The 23088-nt window shown below is 37.0% G+C and overlaps 1 protein-coding gene across 17 annotated transcripts in view; it reads right to left on the bottom strand.

Annotated features, from left to right (window-relative positions):
- Ptprk (protein tyrosine phosphatase receptor type K) overlaps nt 1-23088 on the bottom strand; it is a 514155-nt gene that overhangs the window by 11740 nt on the left and 479327 nt on the right. For 6 of the 17 annotated variants that reach the window (XM_021221748.2, XM_029532781.1, XM_021221749.2 and 3 more), the window contains 11 exons: nt 21638-21649; nt 18853-19037; nt 17112-17199; nt 16110-16186; nt 15893-15910; nt 12710-12746; nt 11269-11366; nt 10504-10620; nt 5943-6097; nt 683-818; nt 299-448 (listed from right to left, as the gene is read on the bottom strand). In XM_021221748.2, coding sequence (XP_021077407.1) covers nt 299-448; nt 683-818; nt 5943-6097; nt 10504-10620; nt 11269-11366; nt 12710-12746; nt 15893-15910; nt 16110-16186; nt 17112-17199; nt 18853-19037; nt 21638-21649 — 1073 coding nt within the window. Of the gene's footprint in view, nt 1-298; nt 449-682; nt 819-5942; nt 6098-10503; nt 10621-11268; nt 11367-12709; nt 12747-15892; nt 15911-16109; nt 16187-17111; nt 17200-18852; nt 19038-20197; nt 20628-21637; nt 21650-23088 lie in introns of those variants that run through there. The other 11 variants (XM_021221750.1, XM_021221751.2, XM_029532783.1 and 8 more) reach the window with 5 other exon arrangements.

Below are 23088 nucleotides of genomic sequence, written 5' to 3'. Positions count from 1 at the left end.
CTCTATTTGGGAAAAAAAGAAGTTATAAACACACTAATCATAACCAGACTTGAATACGATAGTACCTTTTTCTCATACTCTTTTCATAATACGAACTCATTTTACTCTTCAGGATATAGCAGATATCAGTGCATTAATAAAAAATGAATTCATAATGTATGTAATGAAAAACACAAATGTTATAGTTGCAGAAGAGTCAAAGGTTACACATTTGACTTGAAAGACCTTTTCTAAGAGTTATTAGTGCCCAGAAACAAATTGGAAAGACTTTCATAGAAACCTTAGAAACAGTCTGCACCTGAAATTCATCTTTGAGATGAGAGGAGTTAGTCTGAGAGTCTATTCGAATCATATCAAAATATGCAGCTTTAAATTCACACACAGGGATGGCAGTTTCTCCACATAAGCAGGCTTCTAAAATGGCATCATGAATAAAAATGTACTGTTCCTATCAAAAGGAAAGAGAGACAATTTCATATTAGTTTAATAAAGTTTAGCTTAGAGAAGACAGAGAATATACTGAAATGGAACTATTAAATTAAGATACCAAAGTTTTTCTACATGATTTAATGTGTTAAAGTTGATTATACATTAAAAATATGTCCCATTTGTTATATGGTAGAAACAACAGTAAAAACAAAACAAAACAAGAAAAAACTTGATTAAGGGCAAATCAGTTTACCTCTGTCTGGACCATATTAATGCGTCGAGATCGTAAGGCTTTCACACAGTTGTAGATGTCAACCACACCCTCTCTTTCAGCCATGTCCAGCATTATGTCAATAACAATGTAACAGCCTGTGCGCCCAGCACCAGCACTGAGAAGTTGAAAGAAGCATGAGAACACGTTTGTCTTTGCAAGCTTGAGGTTCTATTGTATTTTGAGCTACACGTCATCAAAATGACTTAATGAAATGCAAACATGTAATTCTATATGCCACAGGAAAACATAATAATGAACAAACAACTTCATACACAGTGTCTGGTTTCGCATGTAGTTATATTGGAACAACCATTGCAAATTATTTCCACATTGAAAATAATGTCTGCATATTGTTCAAGTTTCACACCTTTATCACATAGACTTTGCTTCTTGTGAATTTAAATGTTATAATTTTATAGTATTTTATAATTTCACACTCATGGGATTCAAACAGTGGTGGAATCAAGCTAGCTACAAAATCTAACTCCATATTGAATTTCCTTCACATGCCTGTCTTTAGTGTCCAACACCAGCAGGAGCCTTCCCAGCTCAGTAAGGCTCATGTAAACACCAAGGTCATTGATCCCAAAGACTTTCGATGGGACACATGGGGAGCCATAGTTCACAGGAAAAGCCAAAGGAGAAAGTTGGTTAAGAGAATCATGCTGCCAGAAAAGAAGCTGCTCCTCTGAAAAAAAAGAGAGAATATTTGCTCTCTATCAGAGTGCACTGTGAAGTACTGAGGATGTATGACCACTCACGTCATAGTGATACGCCATTAAAAATTGTATTACAGCCTTCCAGAGCTGATCCTGTGTCACAGAGTTCCATACCCAAATACCATCAGGAGAGAGCTAATCTCCCAGGTGTGCAGACACACCTGTGAGCATATAGGTAAGACCAACACTTTTGCTCAAATTCCTGGCCCAAGAGGGACCCACCCAGAGCCATCAGAACAAAGAAACCAAGGAACAGTCGGGAACAGGATCTTTCTGGTTTCTGTCTATACCCTAGAGTGGACCCTGTACCACAGCTGTCCATACCCAAACTTCTAATGGAGTGGACTGATCTAGGAGTACTGATACACAGGCTTGCAGGAGGAACAAGCCACAGTCAGAGACAGTAAGACCAGCTAACACCAGAGATAACCAGATGGCAAGAGGTAAGGGCAAGAACATAAGCAACAGAAAACAAGGCAGACAACATACAAAGGCAGACCTGTCAGAATTATACCAGACTTCTCACCAGAGACTATGAAAGCTAGAAGTTACTGGTATACAGACCCTAAGGGAACACACATGCCAGCCCAGGCTACTATACCCAGCAAAACATCTCAGCATAGATGAAGAAGCCAAGCTATTCCATGACAAAAACAAATNTACACAATATCTTTCCACAAATCCAGCCCTACAAAGGATAATAGTTGGAAAACTACAGTTCAAGGAGGGAAACTACATCCTAGAAAAAGCAAGAAAGTAAGTCTTCTTTCAACAAACCTAAAAGAAGAGAGTGACACAAAAATAAAAATAACATCAAAAATAACAGGAGGCAATAGTCACTATTCCTTAATATCTCTTAATTTCAATGGACTCAATTCCTCAATAAAAAGAAAAAGGCTAATAGACTGAATATATAAACAGGACCCAACATGTGCTGCATACAGGAAGCGCACCTCATGTCAAAGACAGACACTACCTCAGAGTAAAGGACTGGAAAACAATTTTCCAAGCAAACAGTCTGAAGAAACAAGCTGGAAGAGACATTCTAATATCAGATAAAAATCGACTTTCTAACAAAAGTTATCAAAAAGAATAAGGCCACTTCACACTCTAACTCTACCAAGAAGAACTCTCAATTCTGAACATCTATGCTCCATATGCAAGGGCACCCACACTCATAAAAGAAACTTTACTAAGGTTCAAAGTACACATTGTACCTCACACAATAATAGTGGCAGACTTCAACACCTCACTCTTAGCAATGGACAGATCATGGAAACACAAACTAAATAGAGATACAGCGAAACTAACAGAAGTTATGGATCAAATGGATTTAACAGATATCTATAGAGCATTTCATCTGAAAACAGAATATACCTTCTTCACAGAACCTCATGGTTTCATCTCCAAAACTGATCATAGAATCAGTCACAAAACAAGCCTCAACAGATACAAGAAGTTGAAATAATCCCACGCATCCAATCAGATCACCATGGACTGACTGGTCCTCAATAGCAACAAAACAACAGAAAGTCCACATACACATGGAACTGAACAATGTCCTACTCAACAATAACTTGGTCAAGGAAGAAATAAAGAAATTAAAGACTTTTTAGAATTTAATGAAAAGGAAGCCACAACATACCCAAACTTATGGGACACAATGAAAGCAGTGTTAAGAGGAAAACTCAGCTCTGAGAGACTCCAAAAAGAAACTGGAGAGAGCACACACTACCAGCTTAACAGTACAGCTGAAAGCTCTAGAACAAAAAGAAGCAAATACACCCAAGAGGAGTAGAAGGCAGGAAATAATGGAAATCAGGGCTGAAACTAGCCAAGTAGAAACAAAAAGAACTATACAAAGAATCAATAAAACCTGGATCTGGTTCTTTGAGAAAATCAACAAACCCTTAGCCAGATTAAAAGAGACAGTACCCAAATTAACAAAACCAGAAATGAAAAGGGAGATATAACAACAGACACTGAGGAAATTCAAAAAAGTCATCATATCCTGCTACAAAAGCCTATATTCAACAAGACTGGAAAATCTGGATGAAATGGACAACTTTCTAGACAGATGCCAAATACCTAAGTTAAATCAGGATCAGATAAACCATCTAAACAGTCCTATAACCCCTAAAGAAATAGAATCAGTCATTAAAAGTCTCCCAACCAAAAAAAAAAAGCTGAGGACTACATGGGTTTAGTGCAGAATTCTATCAGACTTTCAAAGAAGACCTAATACCAATACTCTTCAAACTATTCTACAAAATACAAACAGAATGAACACTACCCAATTCATTCTATGAAGCCAAATTTATTCTGAGTATTCTCCCTTGGAGATGGAATGGTTTCTGTCTAATCAGAAACTTGTCACAATTTCCTTTTATAGAGGACTTCATAAGAGATCTTTTTCTACTTCTATCATATTTAATGTTCCAAATAGATTTATAAAAAACTGGGTGAGTGCATCTTACTTTTAGCTTCAGAAGATATCATGTATATTTAAGAGGCATTTAAGTATTATAAATTATTTTGATGACTTAAACATGCCAATACTGAGTTATAAATTTTAAAATAAATTTTATTAGTTTAATAAAAATTAAAAATATATTTTAACAGATACTTACATATAGATTATGGAAAGGTGATTTAAAGAAAAAAATGTATTCTATATTCTACATACTTTAGTTTTCACTTGAATGAATGTTTGGACTGTATGTATATATGTTTACCATTCATGTGCCTGGTGCTTTAGGACACCAGAAATGGGCACTGGACTCCTGAGACTGGAGTTGCAGACAGTTGGGAGCTGCCATGTGGGTTCTGAACATTGAACTGGAGTCCTCTGCAAGATCAGCCAGTGCCCTTAACTACCGAGCCACCTCTTTAGCCTGATAGCCACTCTTCTGTTTCATTTATATAGCAGAATCATAACATGTGTTGAGTATTTTAGCCTTTGTAAAAGTCTCTACAGTTTCACAGGCAATAAGGTAGGCTCCACAATTGTGGGGCCGTGTCAGGCGGGGGAGAGAGGTGAGGGACCCACTGTCTAGCCAGTTTCTTTTCCAGTCATGCAGAGATGACCATGTAGGTAGGAACAGGGAACTTCTCTTTCTGGGGATAGAATTCCTGAGCACCCATCAAGCAAGCAATTCACGAGAAAACATAAACCCCTGATGAATCAAAAAGTCTCTGCATGAGCTGTGGCTCTAGTTGCCTATGTAGCAGAGGATGGCCTAGTCAGCCATCAATGGGAGGAGAGGCCCCTTGGTATTGTGAAGATTCTATGCCCCAGTACAGGGGAGCGCCAGGGCCAGGAAGCAGGAGTGGGTGGGTAGGGGAGCAGGGTGGGGGGAGGGTATAGGGGGCTTTGGGGGATAGAATGTGAAATGTAAATGAAGAAAATATCTAATAAAAAAAAATGTCTGCATTCAACATGTAGTTACCGCATTTTTTGAACGGTTAATTGGGGGTAGTGGCATTATTTCCTTGCTGTTCAAGGACAGCCACCTGTCTTATACTTGCTATTCTCCTAGAATGTTAGCCAGAGACATGTTCTGTATTGCTATTTCTTTCCCTTACACTTTCTTCTCAATCACCCTTCCCAGTGTCTGTGACAGGTAAGTAATTGAGGAGAGCACATCAGATCTCTGGAGGACTGAAATGACATTTTTTCCCCTCCTTTAAGATGTGTCCAGTGTCGGATCATCATGGGATGCTTCTTTTCTTTTTGTTTCGTTGTCTTTTTTTAAAATTTTTTTTTTATTAAAGGGCATTGAAATTCTGAGAGGGTAGGATTTTTACAAAAAGAAAGAGAGATGCTGACGTTCTATGTGTGCAGTAGATTGAAAGGAGTACGATCTGAGACTGAAGGTGTGCATCCTTCCGAGCAGATTTTTAGAAGCTGTGCTTGTTTTTCTGGCCCTATTTCAAAACGATCCTTGTCTCTCACTTTTAGTGTCTCAGGTTGCTTTTTTCTTTTCTATATAAGTTTGTTTTGGCATGTATTTGCAGACTCATATCAATGTGGTTTTTAAGGTCCACTAATGGATAATGTTTTGAAAAAGAAAAAGTTATGCACCCGTTTTATATCCCCAATTCTTGCAATTTAGGCCACTTAGTAATGGCATGTGTCTCAAATTTAGCTTTAAAAGCTGGGATTCCAGGGGAGACTAAGTGGATTGGCAAACAAACAAACAAACAAACAAACAAAAGGAGAATTTAAAAAAACAAACAACTTACCAATCTATACAGTATGGAATTTTCAAAAACCGATAAAGCCTCCCAACACATGTGTTGCCGCTGACAGGCACTGTCTATGCTTGTACTTGCAGGTAACACAAGGTTGAATGTATGGACTCTCTACATTCTTAGCTTATATGCTACACACAGCCAACTTTTATTTCTGTTCTACATCATCTGTAGTCCAGGCAAGTACAAACCTCATGAGCAACATTTAGCTTTTGCACTTTTAAGTCCTGTTTGGATGCTCGTTTAAAGTTGGGAACATTGCTCACCTGCAGTGTACGACAATGGGCCCAGCACTGGGAGGGTTAGATAGCTTGACTCTCCGGATAAATGACAGGAGCCCTGTGGCGTGGTATGGAACACCATGGTCAGGCCAGCCAGTGAAGTGGAACTGTTTGACTTCACGGATTTCGTTATAGCCCCTCTGTACAAAGATAAAAAAAATAGTGTTTTAGAAGCGATCCATAGAAAATCACCAAGTACACAATGGCTACTAGATTTGAGTGGCCATGAAAAAAAATTAATATTTACTGATTTTATTTTAAGGATACTAGTCTAACACGGCCTGCAAACTTAACTTTCATTGGCAGAGAACTGGCATGAAAGAAAGTTAGTTTTGTTTGGTTCTCTGGGTCATTTTTATTTGCCTTTGATAGCTTGCTTCTTGCCAGGAGTGATATCACATGAAATTATTGTGAAGGGGGGATAAGAAAGGGAAGGGAAAGCTTCCCTGACCCGGTGTACTGAGTTCTCAAGGAGAGATTTCCAAACCTTGCTTATCCATGTCGAAAATGGTTTTGAAGCCTAGATGTAGGGATTTTCCAGCACAGTGCTGCACTAGATTGGTTTGTGAAAATATACAGGCAGCTAAAGTGTTCTCTGGATAAATGATGTTTCTCAGCTTTGTGAAGTAATTTGGCTCACAAAGTATTATCTAGAGTAACAGCACAATGAAGGAAGTGACCCGTCCACTGCCATTCTCTCTTCTATCAGGTTAACCTAAGAGAAACTTGTAAAGGTGCCGCCAAGCCCTCTCCTGTTTCATAAGCGAATCCCTAGGTTTGAGGAAGCATTGGCACTGTAAATATAACACAACAACAACAAAAATCTATATCAATTTAACTTTACTGTGAGCTACTGGTGAAGATATTAATCTTACTTGGTCAATCAGAAAAAGCAAAAACAGGAACTAAATATATCAATTTAGGAACGGCAGTTTATCTTCAGAGTCTGTCTTACAGGGACCAGTGTTATCAAAACCTCAGAAGCTAGTGACTGTGTTGTAATTCCTTTCAACATTAATTCCTAGCACAGTATTTAGCATTCCTATCTCAAAAGTCATCCTGAAATCACAAAAATGGGAAAAAAAATCACAGTTTTGATGTATTTCACATCCTCTATACTAACTACTTTGGCAGAATGGTTTCATGGTTTGTGCTGGCTCTCTCTCTACTCATGTGACATGTGCGAGGCTGCCTTGTAAAAGCTGATTTTCCCATCTGGTAGTAAACATCCTCCCAGGAGTCTTTTATTTAAATTTTTTTTTTTTTGTGTGTGTGTGTGTGTGTAGCTTAGGATGTAGTTCAGTGGTCTATAGAACATTAATGTGGACAAGGCCATGTGATCAATCTCAAGGATTAATTAATTAATTAATTAATAAAATTCAGACTAATGACCAGATATGTTCCCTTCTTCCAAAAGCACTGCCTTTAGTTTAGATAACAAGAAAAACAGTTGAAAGACTCCAGTGGCATTCTGTTTAGAATTAGGCTTAACCAGTGTGATGACATTAATCTCATGTAACCCATAGATGGAGACATAGGTGTTTGGTTATTTATACCTTATTTTATGGCATTTGATGTATTTTACTGTTTTCTCTATTTAGAAACATGTCTTGTTAAATACAGCCAAAGACAGTGTGGAGTGTTCTGTCATTATGAAAGCCCTTTTCATATATTTTCTATAGATTGTTAATAAAATGTGAATTTTGTATTGATTTAGTAATCTAAGTAAATATTAGATTTTTAAAAAAACTTGATAGAAAAGCTTCTATTAAATAATTTTGGTTTTAAAAACAGCCATAGAACTGTGGGTGGAGAAACAGTTCAGCAGTTAAGAGCTCTGGCTTTATTTCTAGAGAACCTGGTGTGGTTTCCAGCACCCACATGTCAACCCTGACCATCTGTGACTCCAGTTTCAGGGCATCATGGCCTTTTATGGCTTCCATGGGCACACTAAGCATGCCTATGGTACACAGGGATGCATGAAAGCAAAACATTCATATACATAAGTAAAGTAAAAAGAAAACTATAACATTAGTTATACAACACTTCTTTTACTAATTTGTTAAAATATTGAATGCTAGTGCAAATGTCTATCCACCTTACTTTACTAATAACTGTGCCAAGAGCCTCTATATTAGTTTATTATAATAAACATTCTCCTTTCCACTCCATGTATTCCATAGTTATTGGGAGGTCACTTTTTCATTCAAGAAGTCTCCTTATTTTTGCGAAAGTTCCATACAAATATCTTTAAGTATAATACGTTAAATCCATGAAACAATTAATGAAATCACATAACTTCACTCCTATACTTCATGTCTTCCCTTAATTTAAATGTCTTCATGTTCTTAGAAAAATGTAATTGTTCAGGTATTTTCTGACTTCATGCCTAGATTCAGTATTTCTTAAAACCTTTCATATTTTTTAGTGCAATCAATCATCTTTGTGTACTTATGGAATGAAATGGAGGGAGCGAGAAAGATCTTTATTTAGCTTTGTTTTCAGCATCATGTGAGCTTTTCAAATACATTTTGTTGACTTTAATGGTCTTCTCTGGCTAAAAGAATGGACAAACCCATTCTTTAAAAGAAATTTTCAGCTACAAAACCATATTTTCATTTCAATGATAATTTTAACAATCACCCCCAAGAACACACATATACAAGCCATCTGTTTACCCTTCTTTTTGAGTCACTTTTTGAGAAATAAAATTTGCTAGATAATTACTGTGTCTGGACAAAAATCTATTTCTCTATGTCAAAGTTTATGCATGATTTTTAAAGTAACTTTTCTAACAGCAAATGTAATTTTAGTTACAAACTTTCCATGCTTTCTAATACAGTATTCTTTAAATAATGTTTGGAAATTTGTCACTGTGTTTCCCTTAGTGATTTAGATATTTTATTGATCTTTTAAAGTAACCAGGCTTTAATGGTATTTTTTTTCTGGTTGGTGTTCCACCTTAATATATAACTTGCCATTTTTTTTTTCAAATACATTTTGTAGACTTTAATGGTCTTCTCTGGCTAAAAGAATGGCCAAATCCATTCTTTAAAAGAAATTCTCAGCTACAAAATTCTCTGGGCTTCTACTGTTTGACTATTTCTCTGCCACATCATGTTTCCAGTTATCTAGAATTTTTCAACAATATAAATTAGATATTACCTGTAAATACATTCCTAAGGATAGACTCATAATAGATAAATGCACCAAACACCTAAACTTTTGTTTCTTTAAATCCCATGGATAAACTTCTATACTGATTTGTAGAGGCTTAAAGTATTTTAACTCTGATCATTAACAAATTCCATATTTAAATGATCATACACAATCAATGAGGATTCCATGTAATACTTCTTGCTCATTTGAAAATACAAAACGGTATATCCATATTCATTGACCATTCTCAGTAGACAGTTTAAAGTTGCTTGTCTTCACAGATTCTAGTGATTTTCATTTAAATTAACATTACAAACTGATGTTACCAAAATTCATAGATTTGTGTGTGCCTTTGTTTACATGTTTTTGTGTTCTACTATCCATTAATCACTTCTGCAGTGTCCACGGTTCTGGGCCTATGCCCATCTCTTAAGAGTGTTCAGCCTCCTTTGGTTCTTTAGCTCACCTCCTTAAACTCAGTGGGCCTCATGACCAAAAATTATATGAGTATAGGAAAAGAAGAGAGTGGAGAGAGGTGAGAGTAACTAGAATGCATTTTAGCAATGAGAATATGAAGAGAAAATTAATGAAATCAAAACAGAGCAACAAAATGGTGTGTCCTGAGCTTTGAAGCCTCCAGTAGCTAAGTCAAAGGAAAACCACTGGGCTGGCCATCACTTAGTGTCTGGTTCTGTGATCCGTTTATCCTGCATCTTGCCTTTCCCCTGAGTTACCTATCTCTGAAATCTGATCCATGAATCTCAGAAGAGAAACTGTAAGCCTTAGGGCTCTAGCACGACTCATCTCTTTCAGGAACACCTTCCCCTTAAAGACCCTTACACCTCACTTCCAAGTGCTGGAATTAAAGGTGTGGTCCATATGCCATTTAAAATATGTTCTTCCCCTTAGCCCTTTAATTTTGTGAAACATTTCCCCCTTGTATTTCAGTAATATTTCCTGTTCTAGTTTACAAAGGGTATTCATTCTATCACCATGCTCTGTTGCTATATAATCTCTTGTTATATGAAATAATATTAATATCCTTGCAGCTGAGGACTCCTCCAACAAGGACAGGGGATTTTAATATATGTCCCAAACTTTAACTCTCTAGGTTTAGTGACCCACACCTTTAATTTCTGCACTTGGAAGGCAGAGGCAGGTGGATATCTGTGAGCTGGAGGCCAGCTAGAATTACAGAGTGAGGTCAAGGATAACCAGAACTACACTACACATTGAGACCCTGTCTCAAAACAAACAAAAAGAAATGAATTTGTAGATTAATAAATTAATAAATATTAAATTAATTAATAAATAGATTAATAAAACTTTCAGTGATTTTTCTGAAAGTTTTAATATTTATACTTTCAATAGAAGTTTGAATGCTTACCCTTTCCAAGGTGAATGTCCTAACAACGTATTCAGCAAGTGGTTCCATTTCTACACAGGTGACTTTGAAGTCACCATAAACCTCAGTATCATCAGGCCAATATTTATAGCATTTCACCTAGTGATGAGAAGAATGCATAGCTACAGATTTATCTGAATGCATACATGGTAGTCAAGACAACTTCATTCCAATGAAAAATTTAGTCCTTAATTCAAACACAGCTGAGAAAATGTTACACAAGAAACAGACTGTGCACTTTCAAAAAAATGTTAAGTCTAATAGTTCAGTTACATTTCAGTATAAAATTCAAGTTTATCTTAGTGTCCTCCAAAAGTTCCCTCATAAGTGGTCCAATCCCAAGTAGCCTCCCCTATACATGCATATACAAGCAATAACATATGGACTCTGTGGGTTGTATACACGTGTAACAATCATAAATAAAGAGGAGATTATGAATTTGGGAGCTGGGTTCAAAGAAAGAATTGGAGAAGGGAGGGGAGCAGTTGTATATAAAGGTATCAGAAGTTATTTTTTAAAATTAAAGATTATCTTATTATTCAATGAGAAATCAAATATTCTTCAGTCATTACAAGTTTACTTAGGAGCATTCAATCAACATGTTCTGTCTATGAAATATTCTTAAGGTACTGCATGATCTTCTCCAAGGCAGTTGATTATTATTCAAGAATACTCATCTATATCTAAATGAATGAATGAATAAATAAATATATAAATAAATAAATAATAAATATAGTTTTCTCTTACCCGGCCAACTTCCACTAAATTAGTGACCATCACAATACAGGCAGATTGCTCTTGCCATACCATCCTCCAAAAATCATATACGGTTTCATGAACTGGGCCTATAAACAATGTTTCATCCTATGTTATCAGAGATATTTTATAGGTAATAAAAAGTTTGAAATACATAAAGAGTAGTGTTCGTGAAACAAGCTAAAAAGCATACAACTCTCTTTACACTACCACTAGAACCGCTTCATTTCAGTTTATATCGGAATATATGCTGCACAAAAAATCATAGACATGCACCAATGTTTTCTTCAATTTGTCTTCTAGAAGTAGTAATTCATAAGATCTAAGGTGTTTACTCCTGTCACTATGGGACTCTACTGTACTTATATGTTTATGTGGAATACAGAACTCTCAGGCTACTGTGAGAAGACATTGCCAATTAACCAAATGTCCATCATTGATGAATAGTGTATGATTAAAAGTAAATGAAGTAATGTCTTTATATCCTATTATTATTATTATTATTATTATTATTATTATTATTATTATTATTATTATTATTAATACTATTATTCTATATTATTACCTAGCTGCAAAGGCATGTGCACATACGCGTCAATGCAGTGTTACAGATTTCTCACAGTAAAGAATATTCAGTTAAATCCAATTACTAAAACAAAAGGTGAAATACCAATAAAATGACCTGTGTTAAAAGAGCAAATGTCAGGAAATAGATTTAGCTCCCCGGTAGCATTTGCCTAGTAAGTTCATGGCCCTGGGCTCTGTTCTCAGTACCAAAGGAGGAAAAGACCAAAGCAACGCAAAGCAAAACAAAAGCCGAATAAAAGAGTAGCACGCCCTTTTCATGCCTTTCCTCTCTAAGCCGTCATGCCCGTTCTGTGGCTGTCCAGGAGACGTTCTGAGAATGACAGATTGGTTTGCTGGTTTGGATACTCTCATTTCCAGGTGCAGCATGGGAGGACCACGCTTCTTTGCTCTTTTCTTTCCGATAAGAAATAGACTTGACTACGTTTTGTTTCAGTTACAATTTGTCGAAAATTGCTGGATGACAGTACAATATCTCAACATCACTCTGGGTCTTGGGTCTTACTGCTTTTCAGGCTGACAAAACTGGCTACAAGGTGACAGCCACCCAAGGTGGGAAGAGAGCTCACTTCTTGTTCATCAAAAGTAAGTGATGCTTCTTCCCAACACTGCTGTCTAGTGCGCTGAGACACAGGATCATCAAAGATCAAATCATAAAAGCATCACAGAATTTTAATTTAAAAGAGAATCAAGATTAAGTTTTCCTAGGTTTTGAACAAGTGTTTGTACTATACAAATAAGAGCCAACTTTTTTTAAAAGACAAGACTACAAAAGATAATAGTAACTATAAATACAATATTTGATATAAATAAATATAAATATAGCATTTGAAAGACAAAATTTTACCTTGAGTTGCAATGTAATGGCTTGGTCTCTGGTAGCCCTAAAGTAGGAAAGCAGATTGTTTATCATTTCACATTGGTATCAGAAATAAACAAATGAAGGCATAAAAAAGGGGAAGAAAAGCTCCTCTCAAGATTCGGTTATAATAGGGAGAGCAGAACTGAGTAGTGAACACAGGGTCCACTTCTCGAACCTATGTTACGTGAAGGATAAACAGACAACAAGTACTTTAAAAGCTCTGATTAGAGTTTATATAATTGAATTTTGTTTGCTGAAGAGTAACCCTGGGGATTTAGTTTAGTTTCACTAACATGTTTATGCCTTCATATAAGTTTTACATCACTCACACTTGGTAAAAAGTCTACTAAGAAACATTAATTCTTATTGCATCATTCAAAAGTACAACACACTGCATTACAGATGGACAAAGACGTATTAGAACCAGAGAGAAGGAAAGTAAGAAGGAGCGGAACATTCCAATGTTAGAGCTGGACAATGCGTGCGTGCTCAAATCAGAGTCCGGCTGACGTTCACTCGTATTCTTTTTGGTAATATTTTAGTTCTGTAACATGTTCAGGAATCTGCAGGAACTATTTTGTGTGTGCTGATAAAATGAAATTTACACACACATGACTTAAGTACACACATATATAGGGAAAAAGCTTTCAAAACTGCTCTTTTTCTTGAACAAAAATTTTAGTGGATTTCAGTGTGCAAACGTTGTTCCTAGACATTTAATGTTGTTTCACTGAATTCTTCATGATAAAGATTGATCTGCTTGTTTTCTGCTCTCAATGGCCAACGTGCCACAGATGAGCTGAAAAAATATTGATGGCATGATAGGGTTAAGTAGGATTCAGTGAAATCTGTTAAGATTTGTCTGTATTTGGTATGGGCAGCTCAGTACAGACAGTGCATGTGGAACATGGGGGCAAGAGGTAGTCTCTGACCAGGGATGTAGTAAGTGTGCATCATTCTGCTGTAAATACCAAAAAATTATCTCTCCTTTTTTTGGGGAGGAGATGGGGGAGGGGGAAGGACAGAATCTTCAGGGTTTTACTAGCCCTGACTGGCCTGGAACTTACTATACATCAGCATAACAGGCCGGCATCCAACTCAAAGAGATCCATCTACAACTGAGTATAAGCTATTGTGATGGCACGTTTGCACCAGTGCACTCAGCTGATGTTGACTTCTTGGTAAGTCATAAGAATCCAGAATGTGTCATGGAATCGTATTTCAAAGTTTTATAAGCACTTCAATTTTCTATTTTAAATGAGATATCTATGACCTGCAGAGATGTATTTTGTGTATAATATACAAACAAGAAAAGGAAACGATAAAATTGCACTGTATTTAGCTAAAATATACTGGGATCGTAACAGAGTTGTAAAACAAATTTTATTTAGAATAAATTCCTCCCCAATAAACCATAAAATATTATTATAGTAAGGTACCAGCATGTAACTGTTACGGCAAAAAAAACTTAGGTTAAACTAAGAGCTAAGAGCAATTACAAAGTTTTAAGAGAAATGTTGATGTCTTTTGTGCTACAGAACAACTAGTTTAGTTTTTTTCATGACATGTCTGACAAAACTTAAAACTTTATGAAAATAAAACTATGATGAAAAATTAAACAATACATTTTATGCTATTCTTAATATATTAAATCAATTAGTTATAACTATTATAATAACTGTAAGGCACAAAGTTCAAAGCTTTGATGAATTGTTTTCTACTTGCAGAAATTAGAACAGGTAGGGGCTCATAGTGCATCACTATGTGAACACTGACAGTATGCGCTGCAAAGCGGTATTATACTTTCAACTTAAAAAAAATATGCATGCTGTCATTCAATTCACTCAGAACTTGGGTTTTTAATTAATAATAGTTGAAATTTGTCAAGTGCTAACTACGTGTTAGTCACTGTACTAGAGGAACTACATGCATTTTCCCAACAAAGTGATGAGGCTAAAACTATTATCACTGTGCAAATGAGGGAACTGAGGAACATAGAGAGAACGTAGCATTCTCAAGACCGTCAGGGTCTTTTTATTATTGTTATTTTCGTTGTTTATTAGGTATATTTGTCTGAATATATGTATGTGCACCACATGAATGTTTGGTACCTAAGGAGCTCAGTAGAGGGTATAAGATACCCTACAACTGGAGTAATGGACGGTTGTAAACTCAGTGTGGGTGCTGGGAACTGTACCTGGGTCATTTGCAAGATTAGCAAAGGTAGCATCTCTAGACCCTCTAGTATAAATGTAAAACAGTTAGTAGAGCCAAAGAGCCCGTCTTTACATATAATACAATATATTGCCTCTTTGGCAATAATTTTATTTGATAATTACTCTTTCCCTTACGTAAAGCATTGCCATGTCCACATGTATAACCAAAATATAATGGCACAATATGTGATGAAAACAGACCTTATTGATATGATCCAATATATATGTGTGATATATGTTTAAAACATGATACAGATTTTTTTGCAAGAATAATTTTATAAGTTTACAAGCCAATATCACACACCACAAAATAGTCTGCCTACTTATTGTATTTATTTATGCTTTTGAGACAGGGTTTTATTTAGGCCAGGTTGGCCTTGAAATTCGCTCTGTACTTCAGGATGCCTTTCCACTTCTGATTCACCTGCCTCTACCTCCCAACGGCTGGGATTACAGGCATGCGCCACCATGCCTGGTTTGTGCAGTGTTTGGGGTTTGAACTCAGGACTTCCTGTATACTCAGCAAGCATTTTACTTACTGAGCTACAGTCCTGGCCCCATTCTCATCTTTTAACATAAAAAGCGAATATAAAAGTTAAAATTTCAAAACCACTAATGCACATCATACCATCCAGCTTCTCACATATGCTTAGGGAAGGGAAGAAGAAAAGCCAGAGACAGAAATCATCAACAAATAAAATTCAAATGCATAATAATAAATTGCCAAAGCCAAAAAACAGCCCCGTTTTTCTACACAAGAGGGGAGGAATTAGAATAGTTCTTTACGCACGTAAAATAACTACAAAAGATGAAACATAAATATATCGTATGAGACTAATTAGGTGACACATGCAGAAACAACTACACTAAGCATTAGTGGTAACTGCAATTAAAGGTATTTATAGTAAATATTCATCAGAGGGTGCTGTGATGGACATATAGTGGTACTTACATCCCTGTACAGCCAAATCTACAGCCCAAACCAAAGTCAGGTGCGAAAGAAAGCACAACAGTGTCAGTAAGCTCTAGGATGTAGAACAAGGAAAGTGTACAGTTCGTTCTTTACTTTAAAGGGAGCAATCAAGTCATAGGGAACAACAAGCACTGAGTTCATAGATGTGAGCTGATAAAGTGGGCACACCATGGAAAGACACTGTAAAGACACTTACGTCGATGTAGTTGGCGTTAATGTAATCTGAAGAAGGGTCATCTTCCACAGGCTGCAGGATGACTCTGGAGTGGTCATCTGAAAGGTGTAAATAATCAGATGCAAGCTATTTGAGCTCCTCTGCTCTGAGACAGGCAGGGAGTGGTAAAGACGCAGGGACAAGTTTGGTCTTTAGAGCCCACACTTTCAAAGCTCTGCATTATCATTTAACCAGTCATCTGGGACAAATGCCAGAACTACATGGAGTTTGCTACTTCTTCCAATGACAGCTTTGAATGCAGGTTCGACGGCTTGTCTTTCACGTCAGGAAATTTTGCAGGTGGCACCACAATGTCTGGGTGGCTCTTCATCTATGCCATGGATTTTACAGCCACAGACTAGACTGTGAATTTTGAACCTGTTCTTCACTCCTTGAGAGACGGATTATGTTTTAATGTATGATAGATAGTTTAGAATGATTTCAACTCGGAGTAGACTGGTCTAAGGAAATCAGCAGACGATTACAAGTTAGGTTATCCACTGTCCTTGCTGCTTCCAAGGCTGCTCTGGTTACGACTTGGCATTTTGCATGTACTCTTCATGCTGATATCTGAATGGAACTTCTGAGTGATTCATGGCTTTTAGAATCTGGAGTTCAGTCCCTGCCTCCAGGTAAGGTATAAAGGCATGTGAAATAAATACCTCAGTAACCTTGAATGTGACCCACAGGAGTGTTAAAATAATTCACAATTGAAAAAAAAAAAAACCTTGGCATTACCCCAGTATTCTTCAACATTTGTTAATAAACTTCCATGTATTTAAACATAAATTTAAAACAGCAAGTTTTTCAAAGAGATGAATGAGAATGAATTTATTGAGGGCAGTAACATTGTTTTTAATATTCAGTAGATCACTTATTAGACTGCTATGTTACCCCTAGGATTCCCTAAAGTCAAAACCATGGAAGTAGTAACTCACTGTTTAGGTTTATACATGTAATAGTTACAAGGGTCAAGATCCTTACATGCAATAATGTTTCCGTATCGGTTCTTTGCTCTGTTTTGATCCTTTTTAGCCACATCCCAAGAGGCTGACTGGCCTTCAAAGAAGCTCTGAGAAGAAGAAAAAAAGAAAAGAGTTGACAAGCAAACCTAACTTAATTGTGTTTCACAACAGTTTTTATCTGCTCTTACAATTCACACAGTGGAAGCCACGTTTGTGGGGGTAGGGGGCAGGGCTGTCTAAGGCCATGAGCACATTTGTTTCTCAGCCCTCAGATTGTTCATCTTGAGTTGGTCTGACCCCAGGTGAGAGCCCAGCAGGCACTTTAGAGAAAGACGGAACCTTGAAAATACTTCAGTGAGTTACAAGGAGGAAAACCATCACTCTTTTAAAAACTGTCTACATAAGTAATACATTAAAACTTAGAAAAACTACTTTTAATGTCTATCTTCCAAATGTGTGTTCATCAGCTTTTATAACAGGAAAAAAAATCACTTTGTTCCCATAATTCTTTAGTCAGGTGCGATCTGTCATCTTTTTTTTCCTCTTTGAAGGCCATGAAGATGGGGTCTTTTCTGAAGGGAATGGGCTTATAAAGATTCTTTTTCTCCAAGAACCTATTGACAGATGGGCTCACTGTTTGGTTTAATCATGCAGCAATTTAAAACACAGCTAAAGATCTCTTTGTGTGTGTGTGTGTAGTTAAACTTAAAACTTTGCTCAACACAGGAAGTAGGGTCTTCAAAGAGCCAATATTCTTTGAAGCAGAGTACACAGGAATATACATGAAATGAGCAAGCAGAAACCGCTCTGGCAGGATATTCTAACTCCCCGCCCTTATTTTGGGCACTTCTCAAATATCTAAAGCGGACATTCAAAATTTTAAGATAATTTTTCTCACCCCAAATAAAGTACACAAGTGGCCCACGCATGGCATGTGAACCTTAACATTCTTTCCATGGAGTTGAATGTTTTCGGTTCTTCTTTGGAATAAGATTCACTGGGTTCCCTCTTCCCTAAGTGTGTCCACACACATACACTGTGCTGAGTGTGTGTAGATAAACCAGCTTCAGTGTTGCACACTGAGAGGTCAAAGCAAGACAGAGGTGGAAGGAACTTTGTCTTTTTGCTGTTTCTTGGAATGCGATTTAAGTCATTTTCTTTGTAAGGTAAATCTTGATAGTTTGGTCTGAGTAGGAAAGAGACATATACCATGAAAGGAAATTTACCACATTTAATTTTTTTCCCCCTTTGGATGCTGTATACTTAATTTGTGGCGTTCAGCTTTTCTTCCTTGCCATCCGCAGCTGACAGTTCACAAAATTGAGGGAAAAGTGGCAAGCATTACGTCTAACTTATTGTCACCATTAGAGGGTTGGCAAGCAAGGAGACAAAGAAACATCTGGAATTTAAGTCAATCAGTGATAGCATCCTTAACACACTACAGAGGAGCTCTGGGGATCCCTTTTCTTGACTTTTGAAAAGGAAACTGTGGGAAAATCTAGTACAGTGTTTTTGATAACACTGAAATATTTTAGAATCCATTCCCAAGACTCTTACAGTGAACATAACCCTGAACACACTTCCAGGAAGAGCTCTTCTCCATTTTCCTGCTTCCCCATATATACGTATTAAGACCTTCTCCATGCTGGACTAGAGAGCCTGTAGAGTACCCACTCTTGTAATGTTGAAGGGAAGAAAACGCTACATTACATTGAGTATCATGTTAAAAGTAAAATTCAACACAGCATTGAAGCTTTCACCTCGTATTCCTCTTTGAACCCATAGCTGTCTGATGTCTTCATGAGGTTAATGTGCTGCAGTAAGTCGGCCACCCTGATGGCTGGATGCAGCTGTCCTGTTTGGTAAGGGGACTCCGTCCCTTCGCAGAGGTATCGAGGAACATCCAGGAGACGACTAGACTCTGCGGTGGCACTGTGGTTCTCATCTGGCAGATTTCATATTCCAGAACATTAAAAAAGAGATAAAGTTATCTTGTTTAATATATAAGCATGCAAAGAAGACGTGAAGACTTTATTTAGATCTTGAAGTAGTAGAAGGATGGAAAAGAATAGCCAGCCAAGAGGGTTGGTGTGGGGGCTGGGACAGCAATCCCCTTAAAGACAAAACCTTTCACTTGGGCTCAGGGGTTAAAGGTCAGAACATATGTGTCTATCAGCAAGATAGCAGATGCTGGGAGAGACAGGAAGACACTGGATTCATTTAGCTGAGTTGCCTTGGTTTTTAGCATTTGGAGTCACAGCAGCATAGGCAGGAGCCAGAGGACCAAGCTGCCAACTGAAACAAAAAACGTTTTCACCATTGACCCAGTTGGATAAACTTTTTCACACTCATAATCCAACCTCCCACAGAGACCCTGCTTTGACAACATCCCCATCACCACAGAGATGCTCAGCTCACCAGCTTTCCCCTCCTTTCCCAACACAACACACCCTGGATTGGAAATACTGATATAGAATCTCACCCCCACCCCTTCTGCCCTCCAGGAGGCTTCACATGTGTTTCCTCTTGGTTTCTTGTTACTGTTAATATTTTTTTAAAGATTTATTTATTTATTATATGTAAGTACACTGTAGCTGTCTTCAGACACACCAGAAGAGGGTGTCAGATCTTGTTACGGATGGTTGTGAGCCACCATGTGGTTGCTGGGATTTGAACTCAGGACCTTTGGAAGAGCAGTCGGTGCTCTTACCCGCTGAGCCATCTCACCAGCCCCAATATTTTTTTAGTTGCCAGTAAATTTTGACTTCTCTGTCTGCAATGTCAGAGAAATCAGGGGTACTGGAGATAAATGAGGATACCTTCGTTGAATCCCGAGCCCCTCCCCCACACTGTTTTACAAGGCTTTCTTAATGTTTTTTAAGCCATGCAGAATCCCTGCATGCCACTTTTCTTGCCCTGAGTTCTATCTACCTATCTATCTATCTATCTATCTATCTATCTATCTATCTATCTATCTATCTATCTATCTATCTATCTTCTTTGTATATAGACTTATTCCCAGAAATTCAGTAAATATTTCAGTGAGTGAGTGATTTAGTTAAAATTCTACAGAATCTTTTACCACCCACATTTAAGTATAGACCCATCCTCATGGTTTTAGTTCAAACTGGAAAGACACTTTTAACTCTCTTTCTGTCATAAAAATGAAGAAAGAACCAAGAACGTCTTGCCTATGAAGAATAAACAGCATTTTAATGTCAGAGAACTAAGCATTACAATGAGAAACATGCTTATATTTAATCACATTTAAACTTACCATTCAAAAAAAAACAAACAAACATTGGAGGGATGTTACTGTGAAAAGTATAATACTGTCACACTCATTAACAGAAAAGAAAGTACACTTTTAGGGGAACTTGCGTTTGAAATGGTAATGCTTACTGCAGAGAATGATATTTAATTAACAGTAAACCATAGTTCAAGTGCTGGTGCATCTGCCTGCTCTATCGCCAACTCTACAAATAGGATATGGCAAAAAATGAACTGTTGTCCCCATGACAAACACTTTTTCTTCCTGGAGAGGGGGAAAAAAAAAAAAAGACCCTACAATCAGATTTGTACGTCTCCGTAATTTAGCTTGATTGCATTTATCTTTACCCTCTCTTATTAAACTAAATTTCTTTTTGCATTCATGTCTAAAAATAGCACACACTGAAGGGAAAAAAAAAGAAACAAAAAAACAAACAAACCAAAAAACACCAATAAAAAAGGAAACAATGACATCAAAACATAACAAACAAACAAACAAACAAACAAACAAAACAAAGAAAAAGAAAAAAGAAAAAGAAAAAAGAAAAAGAAAAAAAAAAAAAGAAAGAAAGTCCTTGGTGGGGTCTCTTAAGACCTAACCACTCAAGAGAATTACTGCCTCTCCTTCCGGTTTAACCCACCCACCCCTCTCCACACATTTGCTAATACAAGATTCATTAGAGTTCCCTCTGCTTCCAATGAAACTGCTGTCAACTGACCTATCGTCATTAGAATATTCAAATCAATAGACCAGCAAATGACTATAAACATCTCCCTGGAAGGCTAAATTCAGAAGCAACTAGTTTAGGCTCTACCACAGGATATACAACTGATGAGGAGAGATCAATGGAACAGAAGATGTCAGGAGCTAGAATGCAAGCACCTAGGCTGAGGGGTAAGGTAGCCAGGGCAGGCCTAGACAGAGCTTGGCTTGAATCTGCTGAAACAGCAGAATCTTTACAATTGTAAGACGCTCAGAAACACAGATTTGACTCACAGTGCACATCGTACAAATGACTGTATCCTGGTATGAGAGAGCCAAGGCTCTGTGTGGCGTCTGGCTCTAATACAGTGGTACAATAGTCAGTAAGGTCTTTTGAATAATCACATATGAATTATTAATCTCAATACATTTCCACCTCATTAAACTACCTAATAATGCAACTGTCAGCAAGAGTGCCTGTGCTCATCATTATCCTTATTATACATTGAAGAATAATAACTTCGGCTATGTCTTGATTGAAAGGTTTCTAGAGTTCTTTGTAATATACTTACCGGTTATAGGGACTTAAGCCCAACGAAGCAGTGAAAACACAAAAGATAAAAATATGAATCAATATAAAAAATTTCCAAGCCTTTCAGAATCTTAAGGTAGATATAGATATGAAGCAATGTTTGAAATTATTTCAAAAAAATTTTTCTGTATAAATGCAAAGTGAATGGATGAAAGGCAACCATCAATGTCATGGTTCTACGAATGCTGGGAAATGGAACATATTAATCCGATGTCTAATGGGACTAATGAGAGTCAGCTTTCAAAGAGAGCCGATGATTTTAAAACCAATCACCATCAGTTTCAAAATGAAGAAAGCTGCATGATGACAATGGACTACTGTGTCAATACTATGCTAGCTCTGCCTCTCCTTAAACATGACCAATCCTTCCCATTTGAGATATCGTAAGAATTGTTTAGCTTTTATAGTTTGTAAAGCTCACATGCACTATCTCCTTTTCTCTTTACATACAGTTCTGTGGGGGGGGGTGGCTGGCTGGGGGAAGCATGATACTTCTTAGCAGTGGAAGACAGAACCTGCAAGGTGGCTTTCTGAACTCACCGTAATTCTATACATTCCTACACATGCTGAGATTGGAACCCAACTCTACTTGACTGTGGGAAAATTACCATGATGGATTTTAACGTTTAGCCAAACCATTCTTCTTCAGTGTTTATTTTAATTTAAAGAAAATCTACTTATTAATTTGAGATACTGACACCACTCTACATTTCTCAACAGAAGGTGCCTATGTGGAAGCATTTGATACTTCCCCTGTCATCACCACGCAGCAGTTCAGGTCAACTGTTCTGAAAAATGCCTCAGCCCACCTTCATCTCACTGTGAATACGCGCATTGAAGGATGAGTATGGTTAGAGTTAGATTTATTATTTTTATAGGCTCTACAAATTCAAAATTATTATTCTAGTGCAGAAGAAGTATACATTATGCTAACTGATTAGATGCAAAATTCCCAAATATTTTGTAATGTATTTTTAAACTGAATACCTCCATAGCAAAAAGAAGCTTAAACGAAGCTTCCTTGTTCACAAGAAATATTAAGCATAAATATCAAATATAACGTTAGGTAATTTTAAAGGTATGTTTATTGCTAATCTAGATTTGGGGATAAGCAGAACCACAAGGGTGTTACTGAAAAACAACCTGTGGCTATACAATGCACACTGGCCAAAATGATTGGTGGATAATTTGTCAGGAAATAAGAAGCAACTTTAAATGAAACACGTTTTGTTCTGAAATATATAGGTTTAAAAATTAACACAGTTTTGCAACCAAAAGGGCCAGAATCATTGCAAGCAATACCCGTTTTTCTTAGGTATGATCCAGGTAAACTCAGTTTGAAGCTCTTGCACCATGATACTATGCATTGTAATGTGATGTGGTGTGATGTGGTGTGATGTGATGTGATGTGATGTGGTGTGATGTGATGTG

The sequence above is a fragment of the Mus pahari genome, chromosome 21 (genome assembly GCF_900095145.1).
Source record: "Mus pahari chromosome 21, PAHARI_EIJ_v1.1, whole genome shotgun sequence".
Taxonomy (NCBI): Eukaryota; Metazoa; Chordata; class Mammalia; order Rodentia; family Muridae; genus Mus; species Mus pahari.
Note: the sequence above shows the minus strand (reverse complement) of the source record. Positions and strands in the feature narration are given on the sequence as shown.